Raw genomic sequence first — 26,398 nt, forward strand, 5'->3', positions numbered from 1 at the left:
GCTTTATTGAACCTTTGGAAAGAACGTGTCCTTTCTCCCATCTAAGAGCGGGCAGGCCTTCTGGGTGGCATGAGCTGCTCTGGGCTTCCTTCAGGCTTCTTGTCCCAGACCTTCCTCCCCCCTTCCGGCTGGCCTCAGTCACCAAGGGGCCCTGCTGCCTCTGCTGACCTTCCCATATGGGTCCTTAGGTCTTGGAGCCCCTAGCAGGGTGAGGGGAGCCAGCATGGAATTTTGGGCAGAGGTGTGATATGCCCTCATCACGTTTTACAATCATCTTCCTGAGTGCAGAACAGACAAGAGACAGATTAACATGAGAACGGAGGCAGGGAGGCCCCAGCAGGAGTCGAAGTGAGACTTGCCTCGTCTTTAATAATATACAGGTAGCCAAAGGAGTGGGCCAATTCTGCACCGTCAGGTACAGACCATGCCCTGCCAAACTGTGTTTAACTGTGTTTAATTTAAATTGAACGTAAGTCAAATTTGAATTATCAATAATTAAGATAAAAACGTCAGAGTCTGACTCCTTGATGAAACCAGCCAAACATCAAGCACTGACTGTGCAGCCACCACACTGAACTGTGTGGATACAGTGAGTCCATTCTAGCAGGGAACTCTGGGGCTGGGGGTTGGTGCTGGCCGTTGGCAGAGTATCTCTGCCACCTAGCCTGCTCAGGCTCTATTAGTTCTGTTTCCCTAGAGCGATTCAAATCCCAACAGAAACCATGCAGGTGATATAAATGCAGGAAGCAGATGCACGTAGGAAATGAGCACCTGTTTCCAAGAATGAACAACTAACACATTTGGCCTCACCACTGGAGGACAGTAGGGATTGGTAAGGACTGTGGCAAATTAGAAAAAAAAAACATGTCCAGCCCCAAGGGACCTCCAGGCTTCCAGCAATTGCTACCACAGAGGAGGTGAACGCAGTATCACCTGATGTCTTGATTTCTTTAAGTAAACCCCAAATCTAGGTTTTTAAGTGATATCTCCAAAGCTTAAAAATTGGTGACAAAGTCAAAACATTTTTAAACAGGGCAGACCAAACAAAATGCAAAGGCAAGTCAAGTCTGGCCCCCCGTCAGGTGAAGGAACACTTTGGAAAGCCAAGGATAAGAGGGCTCAGCTCTCAGCCAGGCTCTACTTAACTCATCTGGCCTGGCCGGCAAAGAAAGCCTGATTCCAAGTGAGTTCCAGGTTCTCAGCGGGCAGAGGCTGCCCAGGAAGAGGCCCTGAGACATTCTCATCCTTGAATCTTCAAAGCAACTGAAGGATTTACCCACAAGGCCAATTATTTTTGTTGTAATCATTTTGATGAAAGCATCTCTAAGTGGACTACACATCCCTGAGTTCTTAAAAATAAGACTGAACTGAACATGCTGTTCCATCCACTCCATGGCTGCCGAGGCTGTGGCCAGCTGCCCTGACTTCCCCAGTGAGCCCCATGTGGCCTCGCTCTGGATGTCAGTCATCCCTGCTGGCAGCTGGCAGCAGGCTGAAGGGCAGCGGCCCAGGGAAATAGCTCACTGGAATCCACCTGAGATCTTGCCCTGAAGCTGGTCATGAAGCCCTGCCTGTCCTTTATAAGGGAAGGTTGCTAGACAAGGAAGGGAAAGGAAAACCTGGTCTTAAAATTGAACACAACTTCTTTGTTTTTCCCTAGGAATAAGGAATGTTCACGAAGATATATGCACCAGGATGCTTTCCTTGGGGTCTTGTTGACAGATGATACAGCAATTTCGACACTGTGCTGGCTTCGTGGAACACAACCCCTGCTGGGATGGCTTTCACAGGAAAGCACCAGGGAATGTGGAGCTGGGAGGGCTGGTAGGCAGCAGCTCCCACGCCGCCAGCTCTGCCTTTCTACTGACACATCTCATGTGCTGCCTGGTCTTCATGGTCACGGCATAGTTGCTGTGCTTCCAGGCATCGCACCTGAGGTTCTCACAGGAAGAAGGGGCAGAGGCAAAAAACAATCCTGCTAGATCTATCTAACAACAGTATTCCCAGAAAGTCCTACTCGGCAGACTTCCACCACATTTCATGGCCACAACTAGCCAACGGTCACTCCTACTTACAAAAAAAGGCTGGACAGTCAACACTCTTTGACTAGGTAAGTGTCTGTCTAGACAAAATTAGGGTTTTATGAGGATAGAAAAAGGGGAACATGGCCACTCCCCTGGAGTCTAGCTTACCTAGACTGACCCCTTCTCTGCAGACATGGAGGGGGAGGGTTGTCAAATTTTCCATCACCCCCTTAGAAGCCCATCCCCCAATCTGTCAATTCATTGTTTAGGAACCAAGACCAGGATCAAATGGGAATGACATGCCTGCTCCAGGCTCACCTCCCTCTGGGTGCCGCTGCTCTGCACAGTAAGGTCAGGGGGTGCAGGAGGTGTGGGTGTCTAAGTGTGGTGGGCTGCAGAGGGGCCTGTTCCAGGGCAGCCCCGGCCTGATTCCCTGCGTGGCCCTGGAGGTTCACAGGGAAGGGAGCAGCCCCCAGCCCTCAGATGGTGAGGAGCAAGGTGCGAGGAGAGGGGCAGGCTGCCCTCTCTCCACTTGGCTTTTCATAGTCTGCGTGGGAACACAGCCGATTCCTCCCCAGCCCCCAGCCCCCAGCCATTGCCTGCGGCGGGGGCGCAGGTGTTGTTACTCTGTGGTGCAGCTTTGGCGGTGGAGCCTCAGGGGGCCAGGGCCCCGGTGTGCTGCAGGCAGCATTAGGAGAAAACTAAGGACTATCTGGCCCTCACATCCATGTCTTTATTTAGGAGAAATTCTCATTTTATGAAAGAAGCAGTCTGAGATTCTGGAAAGCAAGTGCTGGCCTCTATAATCCTCCATTAATATCAGATATAAATAAATCAACATTTTCTGAGCTGGTGATTCTCTGTAATGCCTGGTCAGTTACAATGGCAAGGTGCCCATCTCTGGGTGGCCACAAACAGGGAAACAGCAGCCCGGGGATGCTGCTCCCAGCCTGTCTCCAGCCTGGCCCACAGCAGGATGGTGGCACTGTCTGTCCTGGATTGGCGGGAGGGCTAGCTGACCCCTCTGACCTCTCCCTAAAGGGGCCTATTCTGGGGAAGGCAAAGGGTTAGCTTTAGGTCTCCCCAGTGGAGCCAAACAAATGTTCCCACCCCAGGAAGCCCATCACTGCAGCCAGAGGGCAGGGCCCTCCTTGGGGGTCTCCCCCTACAGCCACCTGCGGCCACCTGTGCTCTCCTCTCCAAGACTCAGCCCAAGAGCTGGACAGTCACAAGGGGAAGGCCACTCACAGCCTGCAGCACCCTGAGAGGACAAGGAGGGGGCATCGGGCAGCTATGGGTCAGGGAGGTGGAGGGGGGGGCCTGATAGTGGGGAACTGTCACAAAAAGAAAGCAGGGCTATGTAATTGCTTTTGGCTGGGGCCGCTGCACCCATAGCCTTGTTGGGCTATGAATCCAGCTGTTACTGGACTTTGGGGGTGGCGGGGGGAAGGCTCAAGAATCCAGCCTCAGGCCCAACTTGCTTCCTGGAAGACTTCTGTACTAAGCGACGCAGCTGCGCTTCTCAGTGTCCCAAGATGCCTGGCCGTGGGGAGCCCCTCCTCTCTTTTCCCCCCAACATGGTATCTCTAGTCCCTTAGGGCAGAGCCCAGCCTGCCCCCCTCCCACCACTGGGCCCACCCTGCCCACGACACTGTAAATGCTTCTGGTCAAACCTTTATTTCCCTGTCTTTTTCTCTGGACCCTCCAAGTTCAGGGCCTGGGCAGGTTTCTTTGTGTACCCAGAGCCAGGGGCACTGCACACACCACAGACTGGCTAACAGACAGAAACACAGTCTCGGGGTAAATGCAAGGCAGACGGGGTGACTGATAAAACCCGGCCCCCCGGTGGCAGAGGGAATAGGAGGAGGCTGAGCAGGGGCCTGGTGGATGCCCAGCTCAGTCAGTTTCATCTGACAGACACCCCTGAACAGCTCCTGGAGTCTGTTCTATGACTTTCCTGTGGAGCAGCATGGCCCTGGCCTTGGCACCCCAGGCACAACTGGCTCGAGCCTGAATTAGGAACAGTGTGGCACCCCTCCAGGGCGTGGTGAGGTGTGTGTACACAGCTCCTGAGACCACGAGTTGCAGGTGTGCAGGGTAGGTGTGGGGAGGGTGGGCAGTGGGTGGAGGAGACCAAGGCGGGTGAGGGCAAGGTGGCCAGTCTTGGGCCCGGGCCCTGGCTTATTGCCGCAGGGCCTGCTGGAGCATCTGCTCATCTACCACCTCCTGCGGGAGCGTCACCACCAAGCCCTTGTTCTCCTGCATGGTCTGGCAGATGATCTCGTAGGCCTTGTGGTTCCCAGACCAACAACGCCGGGCCACCTGGCAACAGGGCAGGGAGAGGCAGTGGTTTCGGGCTGGCACCAGCATCACCTCATTTCCAAGATCAACCCAACAAGACAGTCTGGGCACCCTTCCGTGGGCTCCAAGGCCCCTGGCCCCTCCGCTTCAGGGACCTTGTGCTAATAAGCCAGCAGTGTTTTGCAGCCCCCCCCGTTCACCTCTCCCCTTCTCTTGGCCAGACTATGGACAAGTGCTTTATTCTCTTCTCTGCTCTGAAACTGGCCATCCTTCCACGCATTCTCCCCCATCTCCACGCTGCCATCTTGCCAACCCAACCCTCACCCCACACACAACCCCCACATCTGACCAGGAGAGATATGACTAAGCAGGAAGCGCTGCAGGGCTGCCCCCCCCCCCCCGCCCCGCCTATTTTCTGGGGAAAAAGGAGCCAGAGCTCTGGCTCGGTCCCCAATCTGAAGTGACAGTGAGGGACGACGAGGGGAGAGGCCGGGGTGACTTACCCCATTGGAGACGTCCCAGCCAAGCATCATCCTGGCCTTCTGCTCGGCCTCCTGGCTCCCGTCCAGCACGAGGCCAAATCCCCCGTTGATCACCTCACCCCTGCAAGAAGCAAAGGCCACTCAGGTCACTCATGGGCCCTACTCCTGTGGGGAGTAGTCAGAAATAAGGATGGGCGACTTGGGGGAGCTCCTGCCTGGGGGTGGAACTCTATGCTGCCCCCTCGTGCCCCCAGCTTCACCTCCTCGGCCCCCAGCCATCTGCAGTCCTGACCACCTGGATGTGGCAAGTGCGATGTGGCCTCCGGGGCAGGCAGTCTCCTGCGCTGCCTTCCCAATTGCCTCTTATCTTCCTAAACCCTTCTTTCTGCTTGCTTCAGGTACATTTTGGGGTCCTGGTTCCTGGATTTGAAGGCAGAGTTCCTTTATTTTCAGTATTTCTTGTTTCTGTTGAATGCACATCTCCAAGGTTTGCTCCGACGCCCCCCTCTCACAGACCTGCTGTACTCCGTGTTCCTTCTCTTCATAGATGTCACTGGCTCTTAAGCGTGTGGATGTGGTTTCCATTTCCTGCGGGTTTGCCTGGCCGTGCTTCTCCGTCAGCACCACAGGCGCTCCAGTGCCTCCACGTCCATTCTCACGTTCTCGTCTCATGGCGTGCGCTGCCCACGTCCGGCCCGCTCAGCTCGCATCCCACGCCCCTCACCCATGTGCTTCCTCTGGTTACACACACACACACACAAGAAGTTCCCTTCCTCTTGGCAGCACTGGCCAGGACTCTGCTGCCAAACAGGAACCCCTGGGGCACCTGCAACCCAGTTTTCAGCACCACTCGCGGTGAACCTGCCCTTGCTCCTTCCCACACCTGAGAAGTACACCTAGTTTCTCCAGTCTCAGATCCTCCAGGCCCATCCAGATTTACCTGCTTCTCTGCCTTTCCTGCACCGACTGACAATGTCAGCCAGGGCCACTGAGAAGGTGAGGATTCCTTTGTCTCAGGAGGTCCCTGGGACCCCACCCTGGCAGGAATTGAGCACCTCTGGTGAATATGCGGGCTGCCCTGCCTCGCCCTTGGCCTGGGTCCCTGCACTTGCAGTCCTGTGCCCACAAGCTAAGATTGGAGGGTGCTCCCAACACACTTCAGGTTGGCACCTGCTCACCTCTCAGAGGCTGAGGCCAGGTGTTAGGAGACAGGAGTGGCAGCCACACAGGACACTCGTGAGTCCCTTGACCAGAGAGGTCTTTGGGAAATTAGAACTATATTTTTGGTATAGGGAGCCTGGGTCCCAGCTGGTCAGAAATCCAAGCCAACCCTACCCTAGGCAGGCTGGCCCAGGAAGAGGGCCTGATAGCGGCAGCCCTGCTGACGGTATGGCCTTGGGGTACTCACGAACGGGGTCGGGACACTGTGTCTTTGAGAAAAACATGCAAGTCAATCCCAGCATCACACACAAAGAAAAAATAAATGCCAAGTGTAGGGTAAGGAAAAATGTCAGGCTTTTCTGCCCTCCCGCCATCAGGATAGATGATGGATCTTCGCGGTCCTGAATGCATGCCTGATGGCGGGCACCTGGAGTAGGGTGTGGGCATAGGTAGATGGGATTCACCTGGGCTAAGATCGGGCTTTTAAGGGCGGCGTCACGGGGACGCCAGCAGAAGCCAAGAAGCCGAAGAGAAGCAAAGAAGCAGAAGCAGAGAACACCAGAGAGCCCAGAGAGAGTGCGTATTTGCTGGGGGCTGGGAAGCCTGCCAGCCTCCCAGCCCCCCCAGCACCCCTGCCTGCCGTGTACCTGGTAATCCCAATAAAAGCCTGCAAAACCCCTGAGGACTCTGACTCCTCCTTTACCCAGTCTGCATGGGATCAGAAAACCTGCACTGTGGCCAGTCCTGCCCTTACACCAAGTGTACTAAAGAAGAAACTGTTCAAAGTGTTTAAGATTAATAAAGTTTAGGAGCATGCCTTCTCTTAATTCAGAAAATTATAGTTTAGAAGCTTGTTTTCCTTAACTCAGGAGGGGAGGTCTTTTAAAGCAAAATTTAAAACACTAAGAGCCAGAATAGAAGCATCACTAGATAAAGCTGTGAAGCACTGCTGTGTGGGGAGTTGTGGCTTGAGGGCCTCCCTGGGCACCCCTTCCAGAAAGCCCAGCTGTGGGGAAGGTGGCTTGCTCACAGCTCACAGCCGGAACTTCTGAGGGTCCTTCTCGTGCAGAGACTGCCTAATGCCAGAGGCCTGGCGCCTGCCTGCTTGGTCTTCGCCTTGGCTCCAGAGACCCTTGGCGGCTGGCAAGGCTGCTGCATTGTGAGGAGACTGAGGTCTCCCCCGCTCAATCCCGCTGCTCCCTCTTTCCTTTCCCAGCCTTTTGTACACTCCTAACTCCTCTGCATCTGCCTCCTGGAGAAACCAGCCGGCACAGATACAATTAACGAAGTTCAAAGGCAATAAGCACCCAGTGCCTGCACTTTTTTTTATCCAGAACAGCTCAAGAATGCCCCCAAATCCAAAAGAACAAGCACAAGACTCCAAAACAAAAAACCTGGCCTTAAGCAAGTTGAAACAAAACAAGGATTTGTTACTTCTTTGTGACTCCGCCAGCCTGGCAGTTCCCATGTTTAAAAGTGAGATAATAGCCACTGTTAATAAGGACATGCAGATAGGAATTTTTATTTAGGAAAACTGGCGGTGGCTTTCAAAGTTTAAAACCTCCACCTGTTTGGAACCTGTGATCGTAACTGGCATGCGCGTGATAAAGGTTAATATTTACGGGAGGTGTGCCACGTGCCAGGCCCTGATCTGGCTCCTTTACAAGTGACTGGTGGGGGGTTATTAGCACATGCATTTGGGCCAGCTGCAGCCCCAGCTCGCTGCGAAGTCTGGGCAAAGTTGCTTATCCTTTCTGAGTAGTGCTCTGGGGGCAGCCGTGGGATGAGAGAGCTCGGGAGTTTGCGAAGAGCATTCCTCTCAGGAACCCGTGAGCGGCGGGGCACCAGCCAGCAGTGTCCTGCGTGCAGCCTGCCACTGCATCCCTGCACCATGGCCTTTGGCTCAAGCCCTGCACAGCCCTTTCTTGCCTTCTGTTGTCCTGCTGACTATGGTGTGTGGATCCTGGGAGGCAGCAGATATGGGTCAAGATCCCGGCTCCGTCACCACCTCTGTGGCCTTGGGCAAGTTACTCAGCCTCCTTCGGAGTCATTCTCTCTTCACCTCCAGGACCGACTGGCCCGTAAACACCAATTACTCAAGAACCAGGCCTTCTTCTCCGTCTTGGTTTTATCCAGCTGGTGTATCAGAAAGGACACACGCTCCGGTCACATTTTCCATTAATTAGAGCCATCTGACTGCGTTGCAGCTCGGAATTCTGGCCTTGAAAGGCACAAGGCCAAGCCAGCCCATTGGAATGCTCCAGGAAGCCCGAGTGCCGAAGGACTTGGCTCTGAAGGGCAAGGCCAGGCTTGATCCAGTTAAAACAGCTGCGAGGTCAGTTCAGAGGTAGTCAGGCCCCGGGCAGCTGTCCTCCCTGAAGCCACAGCGGCCCCTGCTGCTCGGAGCCCCCAGGACTCTGGCTTGGGCTGGGAGCCTCTCTAGGTGACAGGGGCAGAAGCTGACTCAAAGCAGGTGCGGCTGGATAACTTCCCAGCGCCCCTGCTTCCTTATCTCTGAAATGATTTTCCTCCTAAGACTAGGCAAGAGAATGGGTTCCAAAATATTAGCAAATGTTTGCCATAGGATTTATGTACAATAAATATTAAGCAATATCTCTTAGCAGTGGGGGTGAGATTTTGATGGATAATAAGAAATATATATTTGGTCTTCATCCCTGTTTCTGGAAGTACTCCTAAAACTCTCAGGATTTTTTAGTGATGGAGCAATAATTAAGTTAATGAGCTTCCTTTTGGATTCCACCTAAAGACCAGGACTGGTTACCCTTGTGATTAAAGGTTGGAACTTTCCCAGGGTCCTACCTGCCCCACCTCCTGTAAGGGGCGTGAAGATGGAGGGTGAATTGATTATCAATGATCAATGCTTAATCAATCGTGCTTACGTAATGAAGCCGCCATACAAAGCCCATAAAAAAGGGGTCTGGACAGCTTCCTGGATGGTGAACCAGAAGACTTTGTTGAGCCAGAGGGCCAGTCCCCAAACTCCAGCAGGACAGAAGCTCCTTTGTTGGAGCCTCGTCCCTTGTATCTCTTCATCTGGCTATTGATTCGCATCCCTTCACAGCCTTTATAATAAACCAGTGGTCTAGCGAGTAAGTGGGTTTCCTGAGCTCCGTGAGCCATTCTAGCAAATTCATGGAACGCGAGGAAGGGGCTGTGGGAACCTCTGATTTATTGCTGTTCAGTCAGACCGCCTGGATGTCTGAAGTGGTCTTGGGAGAATGAGCCCATTTTCCTGTGGATCTGACTCTCTCTCTGGGTGGCTAGTTTCAGAATTCAGATTGTAGAACGTCCAGTCAATGTCTAAAATTGGTTGGTGGTGTCGGGAAACTCCCCACATGTTTGGAATTGGGGTGAGGAATTACAGCGGGCATCTTCATGACAGAACTGCTACTGTCAGCTGGAATGAGACCCTCCCAGAAACCCCAATTTCCTTGTGGTGCCAGCCAGGACACCTGGCAGGGGCAGAGCTATGAGTCCAGGACCCAGGAGAGCCTAGAATCCTGTCTCCCACCTGTGGCCCAGCCACCTGGAAACCTCAGGGGGGATGAAAGACCTGGGTTAGACAGCACTCTGCGAATTCCCCATACAACACTTGTGGAAGGGTGGTCACTGTGCTGATAGCAACTACCTGTGTGACAGGTGAGATCCCAAGAGGCAGAGTGGCAGGTGCCCCCAGGCCTCCACATGCTCGCCCTCCGATTTCTAGCTCATGCGAAGAACATGGCACAGAAGCCTCTAGCAGAGCACCCTCAAGACTTCACACGAGCTCCAAATCATACCACCCAGTTCTCCAAATCCTCCTTACCAGCCAACGCCCCCACCGTTGTGAAGAGACACCCAGGTGGCACCACGAAAAGCGTCTCCCACGAAGTTCTGCACAGCCATGTCTGCAAAAACACAGTCCCTGATGGAGAGGGTTGGAGGGGCAGGCCAGACAAGGCGGGGGGACAGTGGACAGTGGGTGAGCAGGCCCCACTGGCTGAGGCCTGAAGGACAGATAGGGAACTGAGGCCAGGAGGCTGCAGAAAGGGCTATCACCCGTGTCTGCGGAGCTGAGAAGAAGCAGAAACTGACAAATACTTAGCCACCTGCTATTTCCCTCCCCTGGAGATACGCTCTCTGGTACCGAATGCAGATAAAGTGCCTGAAAGAACAAAGACTTAAAAGGGACGGACCTGTTCCCTCCTGGGCTGGGCACCCTATGCCCACTCTCTCAGTCACAACATCATGACTGAATGAATCAGCCCATTTTTAAATAAAATCCAGTTCCAACATCTGAAAGGGATTTGTAAAAACACTGACTTCCTCACCTGCACAGAAGGCAGAGCCATCGTAAATGTTGGAGGTCTCCCTGAAGGGGCTGTCCGTGCCGCTCACATCGTGGTGGTCTCGGCTCAGGACCACTGGTGCCTGGGTGTGATAAAAAGGCCAATGGAGTGTATGGAGGGCAGAGGTCAAGGGTCAGGCCATCCCAGAAGCCCCATGAACCCCTCCCCCTGGAAAAAGACCTTTAGCAAGAGGAAGCACAGACATTCTGAAATTTAGCTGCACATTTTACTGCTTTTGGCACTTCCTACACTTCAGGAGCCCCTCTCCCCTGGGAGATGGGGCGGGGAGGACCCTGGGAAAGGCCTAAACCTTTAGTCACCAGATTGGTTCCCTGGTGACTAGCTCTGGTCATTAAGTGGCATCCCAAAGGAACCTCGCTGAGGCCTCACAATAATCTGTCCAGATATGTACAAACATTTCCATTTTATACGTATGAAGACCAAGGCCCAGACAGAACAAGACTTGCTCAGCGTCACAGCACGGAAAAGCAGACAGGCAGGGATTTCGACCCCCACACAGTGCACTAGACGCCAGCAGCCAGGCCCCTGAGTCTTACTCCCACCTATTCACCTTTGCCCTCCTCTCCCCACCCCCAGGAATTCTAGCACCTTCCAAATATTCAGGCTTAGCTTTACTTATGCCAGCAAGTCAGAAAGGCCTGCCCTGACCACCCCTCCCTCCAAAGTGACCGCTCACCCCCACCTAGTCACCTTGATTCATTTTCTGCAGTGTTCCTTGCCATCTGAAATGCTCTCTGAATTCATACCTTTAGCTGTATGCCATCAGCTTCCCTTTACTAGTAATGCCAGGTGGAGATCCTGTCTAGCATGTTCTCTTAGAACAGGCCTGGGCAGAGGAGGTCTTTGGGTGGGTGTCGTCGAATGAATGAATAAAAGAGCAGGTGGACAGATTACAATGCCCAGCTCTGCCTGCCGGCAACTGCAGCTTGGCTGTAGTAAGCCCAAAGGGGTGTCTGGCTGGGCTGTTGAGTGCTCTGGGGTGCTCTCTGCACAGGGCTGGGGGCTGCTGACCTCACTGTCCACGTCACCATGAACCTTCCCCGGTGATGGCCTTCACACACATCTGTCCTGGTTTCCTTTTTATACCTGATCACGAATACTACGGCACTTCCAGAGGGCTGCCAACATGAACTCTGTGGCGTGAGACTATGCAACGGAGGGGAAAGAGGCCCCTTGGAACACGTGCCCTGAACACCATGTCCTCGACCAGGCTGGCCAGGTCGAGGCGGGCCAGGCTGACTCGAGTTAAATAGGGAAAAGCAGGGGAAGTTTGTCGTGGCTTGAACAAGGTGATGTGATAAAGATGGATGACATACTCGTGGGGAGCTGACTTGCATTATCCTCACATCCATGCTTTGAGGTTATTATTTTCCTTGCACAGAGATGGAAACTCAGGTTCACAGAGGGCACCTGACTTGCCCAAAGGCACACAGCAAGGGACAATGTCAGCGCCTGGGTTTGAGCACAGGCCTCATAACTCCCTGCCCTCAGTGATCAGCCTTCCCCCCAACACACACACAGAGCTGGGGACGGGGCAGAGCAGGTGCTCCCCCAGCAGGCCCTGACCTTGATCTTCCCGCGGGCGATGGCTTGGTTGAAGGCCACAGCGATGGCAACACGGCCTTTCTGGTCCGAATACAGAATCCTTGCCTGTGAGCCCACCACCTGTGGGGAGAGCGAGCAGAGTTGCTCAGGGGCCTGTGAGACGCAGGGGTGCACAGGTGACATGTTCCCCCAGCAGCCATCCAATGTCAAAAGACTCAGGACAGGTTTCAAAAGGCCCCTGACTTCTTTGTCCTGTGGCCCATGAGCGAGGCCAGTGAATGCCACCTAAGCCGTCCCACAAGGTCGTGCTGGCACTCTCCTGGCGACTAGTCGCCTGGGCACAGCAGGCAGCACCTCCCCTCTGGGTGGGCGGCCCAGGGCCCAGCCCTGCTCCCGTCCGTCTGCACTCACCATGCGGTGCCTGGCGGCCTCCCGGATCCAGCGGATGTTGTCCGCGTACTGCAGCTTCACAGACGGGTTCACTGCAGGGAGAGAGGGGAAGGTGTCAGAGGCACCGGGTCCCTGTGGATTCAAAGCAAGCGGCAGAGGCTGAAGGACCCTCACTGAGAACCGGAGAGGCCACCCCCGAGCCAAGAGCTGCAGAGACGGGAGCACTGAAGGCCCTGCGTGTTTCACAGTAACCGCCTGCGGCTGGCCCCGGGAGGTGACCGGTCACGCCCTCACATGAGGTGGAGCTGCGGTTAAACAAGGGCCGGGACGGGAGATCCGGGAGGACCCCCACCATCCACAGGGAATGGCAGGACCAGCAACAGCTGTGTCGGTGCCGCCACAGCGACTGGGGGTGCTGGGACAAGGAGACGGGCCTGGCCGAGGTGGACGGCAGAAGGACAGCACTTGTCACAGGAGCAGGGGCGCCGCTGGCAGGGAGGCTGGCATGCGGCAGCAGCCTTGGGGGGCTGCCCACTCCACAAGCATCGCCCCGCCTCATCACCTCCACGGGCAATGGCCTCCTCCAGTACAGACGTGGCCAGCTGATCCGTGACCGCCAGGTCCTGGGGGTCCCCCGATGTGCACACCCAGCGGAAAGGCCCAAATCCCTGGGAGAATATGTCCCTGCAAGGACAGAACGCGTCAGGAGCTTGGGGCTTTCTGGGGGGCTGTGCCCCCTGCTGGGAAGGGTAGGAGGGAGCCCTGGGGACTTGGCCATATTTGCCCATATGAACTGGCCCCCCTGGGTGACCCAGCTCTCAGGCAGTTGGCTCCAGCAGAGGGCTGCGGGGACTGGGTCCTCCCTGGGGTCCCACACTCGCCCACCACAGCAGGGCCCTCCTTGGTGGGTCGCCCTCCTACTCCCCTTCCCAGAGACCCCTGCTGTCCTCTGCACTGTGGCTGATGGCCCAGCCCCCTGCGTCTGCCTCCCTGTCCACAATTAGCTGTGCAGGACCCTTTGTCTGTCCTGCCTCCCTCCCCGTGGCCTTCTGCACACAGAGGGCGAATCTTCTAAGTGTTGCGAGGCTTCCCCTCCCCTGTTTAGATTGAAGCTTGGCCTCTAAGCCTCCACCCTCAGCCTGAGACCCCTCTCATGACTTCTGCGCCTCCAGACTTGTCCTGGGCCCCATCCCCCCCAAGACCTGCCCATGCAACTTGCCAGTAGGCACCCAGGCCACAGGGGACCAAGGTCCTGCCCGCATGGACCACACTGTCAGCCACCCTCGCTGGGCTCATGCCAGTGCCCTTGGTGTGGCTGCTCTCAGGACACAGTGTTCAGGGTCATAGACACACAAAAGTTGGGGTGTTCACTGGGAAGTGACCTCCACATCAGATGCTCCCGCAGAAAATCCTGGCTCCTTCTCACCCCCATTTGTGGCAGAAATCCGAGACCCACATGAAAGCCTCAGACCCACATGTGGCTTCAGCCATGGTCAGAGGCTGGGGCTTTTCTGACCTGAACGCCCGGGGCCTGGAAGCTGTAAGGAGGAGCCCCATCACTCACCCCATAATGTGCTGGACGTAGGAGGGGTAGCGGAACTCTGTCTTGTTGGCTCCTTTCTTCTCCACGTCAGCCCCTGTGGACAGAGCCCCACACACAGTCGCCAGGAGGGCTGGGGCTGGGGGCCGAGGCCACACCTGTACCCAGCCGGCCGTCCAGATGGCGATTTAAACACAGGGTCCCTGGAAGGGCTCTGTTCAGACAGAGAAGCATCACCAAGGCCTCTTTTTAGGTAAAAGGAGAGAACGAAGGGGCAGCAGCCACTTGCATGGAAGGCACCAGATGGGCGCCCTCCTGAAGGGGGGCTGCTGCAGGGCCCCAGGGGAACAGGCTTCCTCGTATCTCTTTGTGCCTTCTGCGCTCTGCGCTCCATGCACAAGTCACCTGTTTCACAAAAAGAAGAGTCCTTCGTGGGGAAGAAAAGCTGCTCTTGCCCTGCTGCACTGGAGCTCCTTCCCAAGCCATGGCCCTACTCTCTTTACAGTGCTTTATGTTCCCAAAGCAAATGGAGGAACTGAGGCCCAGCAAAGGCCAGGAAGGACCTGGCAGAAGCATCAGTGTTTGGAAGGCGACAGTTGTGGGCCCCTGAGCACTCACTGGGGGACCTCTCTCCCCTTCCCCCTCATACACACACCCCAGCTGGAGAGAAGGAAACTTGCTCAGTGCTTGGCACCCCAGTCTGGGGACTGCCCTCCCTCTCCCTGCCAAGCGGGTCTCCTCTCACCTGCTCGCTGGGCCTCCAAGAGGAAGGCATTGCCATAGTCCCAGAAGAAGAAGTTCTCCTCGGCCAACCTGTTGATGGCTGAGACGTGCCTCCTCAAGCTGCAATAGGCCAGAGGTCAGGGTCACCAGGGCAGCCTCCAGCCCTGCCTCCCTGCCTCTACCCCGCCCATGGCTGTCACCCCCACAGAGCTCAAACACCTCCACTGCCTGGAGCACCCACTCTTCCCGCTCACGCTCACCTCTCCCCACCAGGGCCTCCTGCCTGGATGCCCCAGCCCCTGCCATCTCTAAGTCCTCTCTGGCCTTCCATGCTCCGCCGGCAGCCTGCTCAGCAAGCACTGGCAGGAGCTGGGGAGGCACAGAGGCACAAGGGCTGCAGGGCACCAGGGCCTGGGCTCACACACCCTCTTCCAGAAGGCTTTTCAGGCTTCCGTTCTGTGAGCATTGACTCAGCACCGACACATGTCGCGAGTTGCTTGGGTGTCTGACAAATATCACTCCAGTTTGTCCCCAATACTCCCACGAAGCTAGTGCACCATGACCCCCTCTGACAGAGCAGGATGCAGAGGCCTGGGAGGGTACGGGCCTCCCAGTGGGCCACTGCAGAGCTGGAGGAGCCAGGGCTGGCTAAAGGCTCCTGGGGCCGTTACCCTTCCCCCACCACACCCAGAGCAGACCCAGAGCCTGCGTTACCTCTCCTGGACCAGGCCCTTGAAGGCAGCAGGGTCGGAGGCCATGAGGCTCTGGGCCTCTGTGAAGCCCAGCTGCACGGGGTAGTAGCCACCGTTGAACGGGTTGTGGCAGGATGTCTGATCTGACCCGAGGTCCACCAAGAGCTCCCCCGTCGTGTCCAATTCATGGACCAGGCGCTCCCTGGGGAAGCGGCACCATCAGCTGAGGGCAGCACCCTCTGGGCCCAGCTGGGTTGGGGTCTCAGTACAAATCCCAGCCCACCCCGCTGCCCACCCCTCTTCCCCTGGAAAGCTGGGGGCTGCTGGGCTGGGTGGAAAAAGCTGCCCGAAAAGGAATTCCGGCCAGGATCAGGCCCTGAAGGCTGGGAGCAGAGTCTCAAGGCAGCGCTTGAAGCTTCGTGTCCCAGGAGCCCCTGTCCTGCATCAGGAATTTGGCTGAAGGGGAGCTGCACCTGGGGTCCCTAAGGCTGCCAATTCCAGCCCCCCCACTTACCAAAGATCCACCACATTGCCATGGTAACCAAGGCTGAGCACCTCCTTCTTTTTCCTTGCTTCCCTAGGAAGACACAGGAGCAGCACCGCTGGTCATCACACCCACCCACGAGGCCCAGCCCTTCCCAGCAGGGGGCCCAGGAGGCCACCCAGGCGCTGTATACACATTCAGGGACTCAGAGGCAGGCACCATGAGGCCAGGCCTTTGGGGACATGGAGCTGTAAAGGGAAACAGGCACCAATGGACTGACGTGACAATGTGGCGACCCTTCCTGATTGGTAGAATTAGGGCTATTGCTGCTGAACTCCAACAGGGATCTTTCTAGAATTCACTCAAGGTGATCCTAGAATTGTAGAAGTGTCTATTATTTAGAAACATTTAGGAAGGCTTCTATTATTTAGTAAGCCTTATCTTGGAATAAAAGCTCTGAACATGTAAGAACTCTCACGGGTATGAGAGACACCAACAAGCAGCAGTAAGTGGGGCGGGTGGCACCTGCTGAGGACACAGCTCGACTGAAGGCCGAGCCTGGCAGAGAGATGCCAGCAGGGCAGTTAAGGGAGCAGGAGAGAGGTGTGTGTCCCCCAAGCAGTGAGGGAGGATGGCCCACACCTGATGTGTTGGGAAGGACTGAATCCAGCCTAGGGGTCCTCAGGGGATCCATGAACCCCATCTCTGTTCTCTAAGGCTCAGGGAGCAGGATAGGAGCCAGGCTGCTTGGAGCCACTCGTTAAACTGATGTGTGTATGTGTACTTGTGTGCAGGCATATGAGTATTGTGAGGGTGTCTGTGCACATGCACCAGTGTGCACATGTGTGAGTGTGCAAATGTGAGTGTGGTCAGAAGCTAAATAGCACAAAGAAGAAGGACAGAAGCCACATCAGGCAAGACTCCTCAATGCCACCCCAGGGCGTTGGAATTTCCCCTATAATTGTTGAAAGGTTATCTGAGTTTTAAACAGAGGTGTGATGCGGCACAACTAGTATTTTAGAAAGATTTATGTCAACATAGTATCGCCTTGGTAATGGGACTTGGTCTCAAAGTCTATGTGTTTTTGAGCATTTTCACATGAGCTCCCCTCCCACCCGGCTTGAGGCCTCCAGACCAATTCTAATTTTCACTAGGATGGAGCCCTCCCCAGCGGGGTTCCCTTCTTCAAAGCCAATTAACTGAGAGGAGGCTTCAAAAATGGCATCTGATGGGCAATTTCCAAAGCAGACCTCCCCCCTCACACTTAGACACCCCAGAAGACATGCAACAGGAGGGAAGGTGCTCTGACACTCCACGGACAGGACAGGTGAGCAGGGAAGACCCCAAAGGTGAGGGAGGGGAGGTCACACTGAGCAGAAGGTCCATCTTCAAAGGCTCCCTTTCCCCAACAGATTAGATGAGCACCTACTACACGCCAGGTGCTCTGGGCTGGGACTAAGGCCACCACGATGAAACGCAAGCCACATCCTTTGCAAAACTCTGGCTGGGTCCAGGGAGTACCAAGAGAACGGCTGAGAATCCGTAAGAACCAAGTGTATCCACTGAGCAGGCAAACCCAGGGGCGTCCCTCACACAGACAGTGATGATGAGCCCCAAACAGAATTTTAGGAGCTGCACCCTGGGATGTTTCCAGGGATGGCCTCTGAGCAGTGCCTGGTGTAGCGCCCCCCTGTGGCCCAAGCGTCAGGCATTGAAGGAGCCACATGGAGTGGCCCAGGGTCCCAGTCTCTGCTACTCCCGCCTCAGAAGTACCTGACTCTTTTGATGCATTGGTCCAGGCTGTCGGTCACTTCCATCAGCCAGCCTTGCTCGTGGCGTTTCATGAGGGCTGCTTTATCCACCTGGGACCACGAGACACAGGGCCGCCCGGTTACAAATCACCCTGAGTGCATCACCTCCCTTGGAAGGTGCTAGGCTTCCACAGAGGTCACCCATTTTTTAAAATCACCTATTTTATTGAGTTAAAACACACATTAAAAGTGGACCTTCTTAACCAGGGGTACTAAATACCTCACATTTTGCAGCTATTACCACCGCCCATGCCCAGAGCATCTGTAAATCTATGGCAATTAAACACCCACTTTCCCTTCTCCACTCCCCCTTGGGTCCCCAAGGCTGCCAATTCTACTTCCTGTCTTATAATTTTAACTACTTTCGGGACCTCATACAAGTGGAATCATGCGGTATTTGTTACTTCAGGTCTGGCTTATTTCACTCAGCACCATGTCCTCAAGTCTGTGCACGTGGTAGCAGTTGTCAGAATCCCTTCCTTTTCAAGGCTGGGTAATATTCCACTGTGTGTGGAGGCCACATTTGGCTTATCCATTCATCCACCAAAGGACACTTGGCGGCTCCTGTCTCCTGGCTACTGTGAATAATGCGGTTGTGAACATGGGTGTACTCATCTCTCTTTGAGCCCCTGCTTTCAATTTTTCTGGGCAGATACCCAGGAGGTGGATTGCTGAGTCATATGGTAATTCTACGTTTATTTATTTGAGGCGATTCCATACTGTTTTCTACAGCGGCTGCACCATTTTACCTTCCCACCAACAGTGCACAGGGTTCCAATTCCTTCACATCCTGACCAACAACAGATCACCCACTTTTATAACACGGTGTCAGGGCAGACTATCCAACTTCCCACATTCCTCCCCCTCCTACTTCCTGATCAATAGAACCTGGATTTTGTTCAGGGTGACACTGTGCTCAGCCCCAGGAGGTAAAGCACTTCCAAGCTCATCACAACTCTCCTTTCTGCGGTTTCCAGTCTCCCGTGCAGACTGCAAACATCCATTGATCCAATACTGACCAACGAGGGAAAAGAATGGGTCTCTGAGACATTGTTTTCCTGCTAAAATGGCTCTCCTGTTCGCCTTTCTTCCTGCCATGAATGTAGATGAGGTGGTTGGGGCTGGGGCAGCCATTTTGTATCCATGAGGGGAGCCCAAGAGACTCTAGAGATGTTGGCTGACATCACTGAGCTGTGAACGAGTGCCAGTGTTGCCAGTTATGTAAGAAAAAACAAAACCCTCTTTTTGTGAGTTTCTGTCGTTGGGTTTTCTGTCACCTGCAGCCAAATGGGCTCCTAATAAGTACAAATATATAGGACTGAGATTTAGAAACAACTAAGTGTGCCTCCCACTGGTGTGTACCAGCAAGGCTTGTCTCAGAGTCCCTCGCCTCCTTTCCTGAGAAAGCTGCCTGGACACCCTCTGCCGACAGACAGCTCGTCTGTGTGCCCCACTAGCTGTGAACTGTCTGAGCTAGAGAGTCCACGTGCACTCAGTCACCATTTAGAATCTTCCAGCTATGTTCCAGGGGTTAGGTGGGAGAAAGAGGCGTCCCCAGAGGTCAGTTTGGTGAAAGATCAAGAGGCATTGACCGTGGACAGAGATGGGCACTTTGAAGGCAGGAGGCAAACACTCTGGGAACCACACAATGAGACTTTGTGGAGGGGAACTGAAGACTGGAAGAGAGAAAAGAGGCTCTGCCCTGTCTTCCCCCACCGAGCTCACCTCTGCGATCACACCGATGCACCCCACGATGGCTGCGGCCTTGGCCTGAGCCCCACTCATTCCGCCCAGCCCAGAGGTGACAAAGACCTTCCCGGCCAGGTCCTCCACACCCAGGTACCGACGTCCGGCATTCAACACAGTGAGCTGCAGGGAGAGGAGGCAGGTGCTGGCTGCCACTCCCAGCAGGGCTGCCTCCCTTCCCCTGAGGCGGGCAGGCCCCATCTCTCACCACTGTGCCGTGGACGATTCCTTGGGGACCGATATAGCAGTAGCTGCCGGCTGTCATTTGGCCGTACCTGATCACAGAGAAGGTCCACAGGGGTGAGCCCAGTCCAGGAGCAGCCTCCCCCAGCCACCCACATTAGATGGTTTAAATTCCACTTTTTTTTTATGGGAGAAACTATTATACAACCAACGAGGGTTAATATGCAAAAAATCTTATTCAATTAAATAATAAAAACAACATAATCAATAAATGGGCAGCAGATCTGAATGAACAATTCGCCAAAGAGGATATCCAGGAGGCCCATGGACATAGAAAAATATGTTCATTATCACTTTTAATGAGGAAGATGCAGGTCAATACCACAATGAGATATCATCTCACACCCAAGAGAATGGCATGTATTAAGAAGACCCCCCCCCCAGCAGGGCCTCCCCTGGTGGCGCAGCAGTTGAGCGCTGGACCGCGAAGCTGCCCGCAGCCTCTGCAGCACCGGTTCGATCCCCGGCCGCCGGCGAGGGTCCCACATGGCGCGACAGACCTCTCCTGCCGCGCCCACTGCTCCCCTCAGCAGTGTATTTTGTCAGTCTGCCTGTTCTGTTCCCCACTCTGGCTCTGGTGAATTCTCTCACCCCCCTCTCCATGCTTTTGACTGTACCCAGTGCTTGTATAAATAAATAAATAAATCTTTAAAAAAAGAAAAAAAAAAGACCCCCAACAACAAGTGCTGGGAGGATGCAGAGAAAGAGGAGCCCTAGTACACTGCTGGTGGGAGTGTAAGCCAAGGACACCATTTTGGAAGTGATGTGGATTTACCTTAAAAAACTTAAAGTGGAAATACCTTATGACCCAGTCATCTACTCTTAGGTATGTATCTGAAGAATATAAAAAGCATCTAATTCCATCTTCTAAAAATGTTTATTGCAGCACCACTTACAATAGCTAAGACATGGAAGCAACCTATGTGCCCCCTGATAGAGGACTGGCTCAAGAAGATGTGGTCTCTGCATGCCTGGAATATTATGCAGCTATGAAAAAGGATGAACTGTTGCCATTTACAGCAAAATGGCTGGAGTTCAAAGGAATTATATTTAGTAAAGCAAGTCAGAATGACAAAGATGTATACATAGCAGGATGATTCGACAAAGCAAACTACTTGCAAAAACTAGTGGACAAAGTAAGACTTCTGAGGGTGAAGGGGGTGGACAAAAAGCCATAAGAGGTGGTGGGGGGAAAAATTTCTGGTATGTGCACAGAATGGAACACTATGTAGCAAAGAAAAAGAACCAAGCCCTGCTGTGTGCCATGTGGCCGAGTGGAGAAGCCACAACTGAAAGAGAACATTCTGCAGGATTCCATTCACAGGACAGTCTATGGCCTTCATTTGGGGCATCTACCTGCTGGAAAGCGGCAGAGAGCTGTGGAAGCAGGGGTACAGCTCTGTTGAATGAATGGAGGGACAGAGAAAGGAAGTTTCATAGTGTGATAACCACAGGAACTTGGTGTTAACTGTTAGTTCTTTCCATTCTCACTATGTTTGAAATGGTTCAGAATAAAACACTGGGAAAAAAGCACGATTCAAATTGTGTATTTATCTACCTATATAGAGAAAGTGTGGGTATATCCATAAAAACTACTAGGGTATAAGTGAAAATTAAATTAATTGTGCGTGGGTGCTGCAATTCTGTTTTTCAAAATTATATGGAAGATTGCTACATTATCTTATAATAAAACAAGGCTAAAGCAGTAAAGCAGACTGAAAAAACAACTTACATTGTAACCCCCAAGGCGAAGAGCTTCTCATACTCGGCCCTGGAGGAGTAGTTGGGAATGACCTGGAAAAGAGGGATAGGAGTCGAGGCCTGGGGGGCAGCCCAGAGCCCTCAGCAGCGAAGGCCAAGCAGGTGTGGGGGCACCTGGCCCTCCTGTAGCCCCCAGGCAGCAGGCACCGTGTCCAGCAGCACTGGGACCCACCATCCCATTGGTGATGACCAGCCTGGGGGCACTGGGACTGCTCGGGAAGAGACCCATTGGGTGTCCACTGTACATGACCAGGGTCTGCTCCTCTGTCATCTGCGACAAGTAGGACATCGTCAGCCGGAACTGCAGGGAGGAGCAAAGCGTGGAGAGCGCTTTAAGTGGAGGCCTTGCCCCGGGCCCCAGTCACTGCCCAGGCCCAGGGGGTCCTACAGGCCCCAGTAACCCCATCTGGTACCCTATGACACTCTGGAAACTCCAGCAGAGGCAGCCCCACCCAAATTTGGGACTTCCAACAGCCCCCAACAGTCTCCGGTGCTGGCATCTCAGACATCAGGGAGACAGGACCTGAGTCCCGTCCTTCGAGGTCAGAGAACAAGGTGATGGGAGAGGCCTGGGGAGAGGGTGTGGGGGTGTACCTGAGCCCAGTTGCTGAACACCTGCCCATTTCCTCCGTAGGTCACGAGCTCCTGGGGAAACTGGAGAAGATACGGTGTCGTCGGAGATGGGGACCGTGGAGCCCAGGGCAGGGAGCGCAAGGGGCCCCATCTTGCTGGGGCCAATGGGGCAGGGTAACTGATGGTCCTCAAAGAAGCAGTGGGGAGGGGAGGGGCAAGAGGGGTGAGGCCCAGGGGCGCTGACCTATCTGTGATGGGAGTAGGGATGGACTTGGGGTGAACATCAGAGTTGGGTCTGGGGTCACTCTGGGAGCTCAGCCTGGGGCCAACCTCAGGGGCCCATCTGTGACCACGTGCAGGGGTGAGGTGGCAGGGTAAGGGCGTTCTCGCCACTAAGAGGAGTAGTTATTCTAGGACCACGGTGCGAGCAAACTGTGATTCGGTCTAAGTACAAAATGCAGTCCTGATCTCAGACTTAGGAGGAAAAGGAGGGGAAAAACATCTCCATGTGTTTTATTATGATTGTGTTAAAGTGATAGTACTTAGGATGGGGATAAACACAATGCAGTATGAACCTGCTTTTTCTCACTCTTCCACGTGGCTCTGAGAACATTTTCTATAACGTGTATGTCCAGCGCACCAGGGCTGATGAGCTGGTTTGGAGGCCGTGGTCACAGGGGAAGGGTCTCTGCCCCGTAGGCCTCTCTGTAGGCCTCTCTGCCCCGTCTTTACAGCTTCCTGAGAACCCAGCATTATTTCTAAATAAAAATCTTGGAAACATTATGTCCCTGCCAGGCAGGGCTGGCTCCCTGCGTTACCTGGGCCACCGCGGGGTCCAGGTTGTTCATGATCATGTGCATGATGGCCGCAGCGGCTCTCGTCTGGCAGGGGTACTGCTGGATCGGGTAGGCCCTGCAAGAGAGACCAGCCAGCAGCTGTGACGAGGGGCCTTCCTGCTACTTCCAGGACCACATGGCCACAGCGCAGCACCTGGCCAAGCAGCGTGGACAGCAAGACCCGGCCTCCTGAAGAACTGCCCCTCAGCTCCCAGCCAAGGCGACGCCGAAGCACAGAGCCCCGGTAGAATGACAAGATGTGGGGTTCAGAAAGGGACTTTGCGGACAATTTAGGTCCAGGACTGACTGGCCAGGTTGGCAGAACAGAGAGACCTACTTGATAAGGACCCCTGCCCCCATCTCCTGGCCAGGCTAGGGGGCTGCAGCCAGCTCTAGGTTCCAGACCTCCACGGATGACAACCACCCCCTCTGCATGCCACATCCTGGGCCTCCTACCCTGAATTCCTCCACCCCCTAGTCCCAGCTGCTGACTCTTGGGGTTCCTGACCTCTAGAGAGTTCCCTCCCAGAAGTACCCTTCGTGGGGCCCCATGGAAGCCGCACCTGCCAGCACTCACCTCATTTCAATGCTGGGGCAGAACCGGTACATGTAGATGTGTCCGTACAGTCGCAGCTCCTGTGCAAACTCAGGCGCCAGCAGCTTCTGGACATCCGGGGGGAAGTAGCGCAAGGCATTCTTCAGGGCCAACTGCGGTGGGGGGAAGAACAGTGAGGGGGGAGTAGGTGCCAAGCCCAGCATCCTGAAGCGTCCGTGCTGGGCCACCCTTCCCTACCAAAATACCTCTGCTCCACTCGGAAATCCACGGCCCCACCCAGAGGATTGCCTAGTTGGTTCTCATTCCCAGCTCGTAGCTCAGCTACAATGTCACCTCTTGCAGGAAGTCTTCCCTGATTGTCCTCCCCTTTCATGTAGCCAGAGGTATAGTCACTCTCTCTCCTTGCCTAGTGGGGATCAGGCTGTTTGACAGGTAAGGACCAGAGAGGGAACTACGCTGAGGCTGGTGGCCAGTGGGAGATGCAGATTCAAAGGGAGGGAGACCTGCTGAGGTCCAGTCACCTTGTACAAGCTCAGAAAAGTGCCCCCATCAGCACCCAGCTTGGCAAGTAACCTCTGGGCAGTGCATAGCTGGAGCGTGTGCAGCTCTGGGAGTGAGATCTGGTGGGATCTAGGGAGGCACTGGGGTGAATCTGAAACCGGGTAAGCAGGCAAAGGAAGCCAAGAAAAAGGAGAAACATTTTAAAGGCTTCTCATGCAACTAGGAAAGCAGCCCAAACCCCCATGCCCTTATGCTTCTCCAGACATATCTTCTTGTTCCTGGTCCTACCTCAGGGCCTTTGCACTTACGGCTTCCCAGCTGAAGGCAGGCTGGCCCTGGCACCCAGACAAGACACTTAGCTTCTTCCCCACACCCACAAGTCGCCTTCAAGACTGGTGGCCTAGAACCCAGGAGGGCCAGCTGCCCTCCTCTCTCCTCTCAGCACTAGCCACGTGGTCACCATCCCTGAGAAGCTGACCTGGAGCAGCCCTCGGATCCTCTTAGCCAAAGGTCAAGGCCTTGGCGCCCAGCCAGGAGGTGACCTGGGGGCCGAAACGTTACCCTTTGCTTTGACGTTCCTGGGCTGGGACAGAAAGGCTAAGAGGAGACAGTGGAGCGCCAGCCGACTTGCATTCTTGCTCTGTCCTGCCCTGCCCCGCCCCGCCCTGGAGCCCCGCCCTGGAGACGCCCCGGCCAGCCCCATCTCCCCGCTGCTCCCAGCGCCGCCCCACCGCCCCCGGCTCCGCCCCACTCCACCCCGGTCAGGTCCTCTCCCCTCGTCCCTGAGGCATCCTTGGCCAACAACCCCTCCCCCCTCCGCCCAGCTACCTGTCCCCCAGGCTCCCCTCCACCCTCCCAGGGCCCGGGCCCCACGCGCCCCCAGGTCCACCCAGCCCTGTCCGCCCTTGTGGGCGGCGCTCGCAGGAAGGTCTAGGGACCAAGCAAAGGGCACCTGTCTTTACCTGTGGGGGGGGGGGGAGGGAGGGTGTGGTGGATTCTCTTTCAAGCTTAACTTCTAGACTTATTTGGAATACGGGAAAGGCAGGCGACAAGGCCTTGCAGCCGGTGGCCCACTTCCTTTCATCTCCCCCTTCCCTGCTGCCAGGATTTTCCTCTCCATCCTACAGGGCAGACGGGCAGTGACTTTCTCCCCGCAGGCCCCTGCCTTGCGGCTCCTGGGGAGTCAGGTCTGGCTGACCAGGTGAGGCAGGGGCCCTCACTAGGGTCTAGCCAGGCAGCTGCAAACGCGCCGGAGTTGGGGTGGGGGCACGGGAGGGAAAGCAGGCCTGCGGCCTCCAGGAGGAGCAGAGCTCAAGCAGGCACACGTGTGTGTGTGGGGGGGGGGGAGGCTTCTGCGCTGTGCATTGGGGGCACTCCACACCCCCCCCCCCCCAGGCAGCCTCAGTGCCGCCACTTACTGGCTGGGTGACTTTGAGCCCCAGGGCCCTCATCTGTGAAGGATACGGTAACCCTGCACCCAGCGATGGCCACTGGGGCGAGAACGAGGGTTATCGGGTGTGATGGGGTTCGGCACACTGCCCCCCATCCCACCACCAGCTCCCTGGGAGCTCCCGGGAGGGGGTTGAGGCAAGGAGTTGCAGCTTCTGTAGACAGCAGGAAGTAGGGGCGATCCCTCCCCAGGACCACTCAGGGCACGCAGAGGGCACTCGGCCCCAGCAGGAATGGGACCCCGCGTCTTACCTGCTCTTCTGCAGGGCTGAGGCCAGGGGTTCTGATGGGGGCGTGGGGCACCCCAGCCCAGCGTCCCCGGTTCTCAGGGAGAGGCTGCAGGGGCAGGCCGGCGCACAGCTCCTGGAGGCTGGACATGTCTGGCTGAGACAGACAGAGGCCGGCACTGGGGGAGGCTGAGGAGAGGCTGAGCTGTCAAGGTCCAGCTGGGTGGGGACCTCCGGCCCCAGGGCCGCCTCCTCCAGCCCCTCATTGGGTCCAGCGCCTGGGGAAGGAGCCATGTGGCGTCACAGGGTCACTGGCCCCGAGGCTGGCTACCTACAGTGTTGACGGGGCCGTGGGGGTGGGCAGTGCTTTGGGGACAGCAGGCTCCAGCAGGGAAACGGCGAGGTGGGGTCCACTTGTTAGTGGGGTGTCCACCTTGAGGGCTTGTGTTTTCTAGGAAAGCTGGGGCCACTCTAATGTAGGTTTGCCCTTGGTGATCTCACGGGGGAGTTACACAGGGGGCCAGTGTAGGGGTTGGTGTCTGGGTGATGGGGAGTCGTGCAATAGTGAACCTGGCACAGAGTGGGGGATCAGTGCAGAAAGCAGCATTCCCCCGAGCCCCCTTCCTCCTGCCACCCACGAGGTGAGGGCAGATGGGAACCCACGCAGCAGCAGGGTGCCCTCCCCCAGCCCCTGAGGTGTGTGCTGCCCCACCCAGCTCTCTGGGGAGGGCCGGGAGATGAAGTTCACCCCCAGCCCCACTGACAGCTCAACCAGAAGGTGCTCCTCCTGAGCCCTGTGCTACGGATGGGGAAACTGAGGCCCAGGTCTCACTCCACAGGCTGGAGGTGACAGCAGTCAAGCCCCGGTGGAAGCAGCACCCTTGGATGTGAACCCAGCTCTTATGTCCTGCCCTGTGGCCTTGGGCCCCATCCCAATCAAAACACATGGGTGGGAATTGCCACCCAGGAGGCACAAATGGGTT

At 55.5% G+C, this 26,398-nt stretch overlaps 1 protein-coding gene across 1 annotated transcript; it reads right to left on the reverse strand.

Moving 5' to 3' along the window:
• Window positions 1-4,016: 4,016 nt before the first annotated feature.
• UROC1 (urocanate hydratase 1) lies at window positions 4,017-25,566 on the reverse strand (the record flags this gene model as incomplete). The annotated part of the gene is made up of 20 exons (XM_084248020.1): window positions 4,017-4,346; window positions 4,829-4,928; window positions 9,795-9,876; window positions 10,300-10,399; window positions 11,905-12,003; window positions 12,295-12,365; window positions 12,836-12,957; window positions 13,838-13,910; window positions 14,559-14,656; window positions 15,251-15,430; window positions 15,743-15,805; window positions 17,486-17,574; window positions 19,249-19,392; window positions 19,478-19,544; window positions 21,245-21,306; window positions 21,446-21,574; window positions 21,868-21,927; window positions 22,665-22,758; window positions 23,260-23,390; window positions 25,441-25,566. 20 exons carry the CDS (start codon window positions 25,564-25,566, stop codon window positions 4,206-4,208), a joined length of 2,031 nt encoding a protein of 676 aa, XP_084104146.1. The 3' UTR covers window positions 4,017-4,205.
• Between the last annotated feature and the right edge of the window lie 832 nt (window positions 25,567-26,398).

Source organism: Talpa europaea, assembly GCF_964194135.1.
Source record: "Talpa europaea genome assembly, chromosome: 11".
Taxonomy (NCBI): domain Eukaryota; kingdom Metazoa; phylum Chordata; class Mammalia; order Eulipotyphla; family Talpidae; genus Talpa; species Talpa europaea.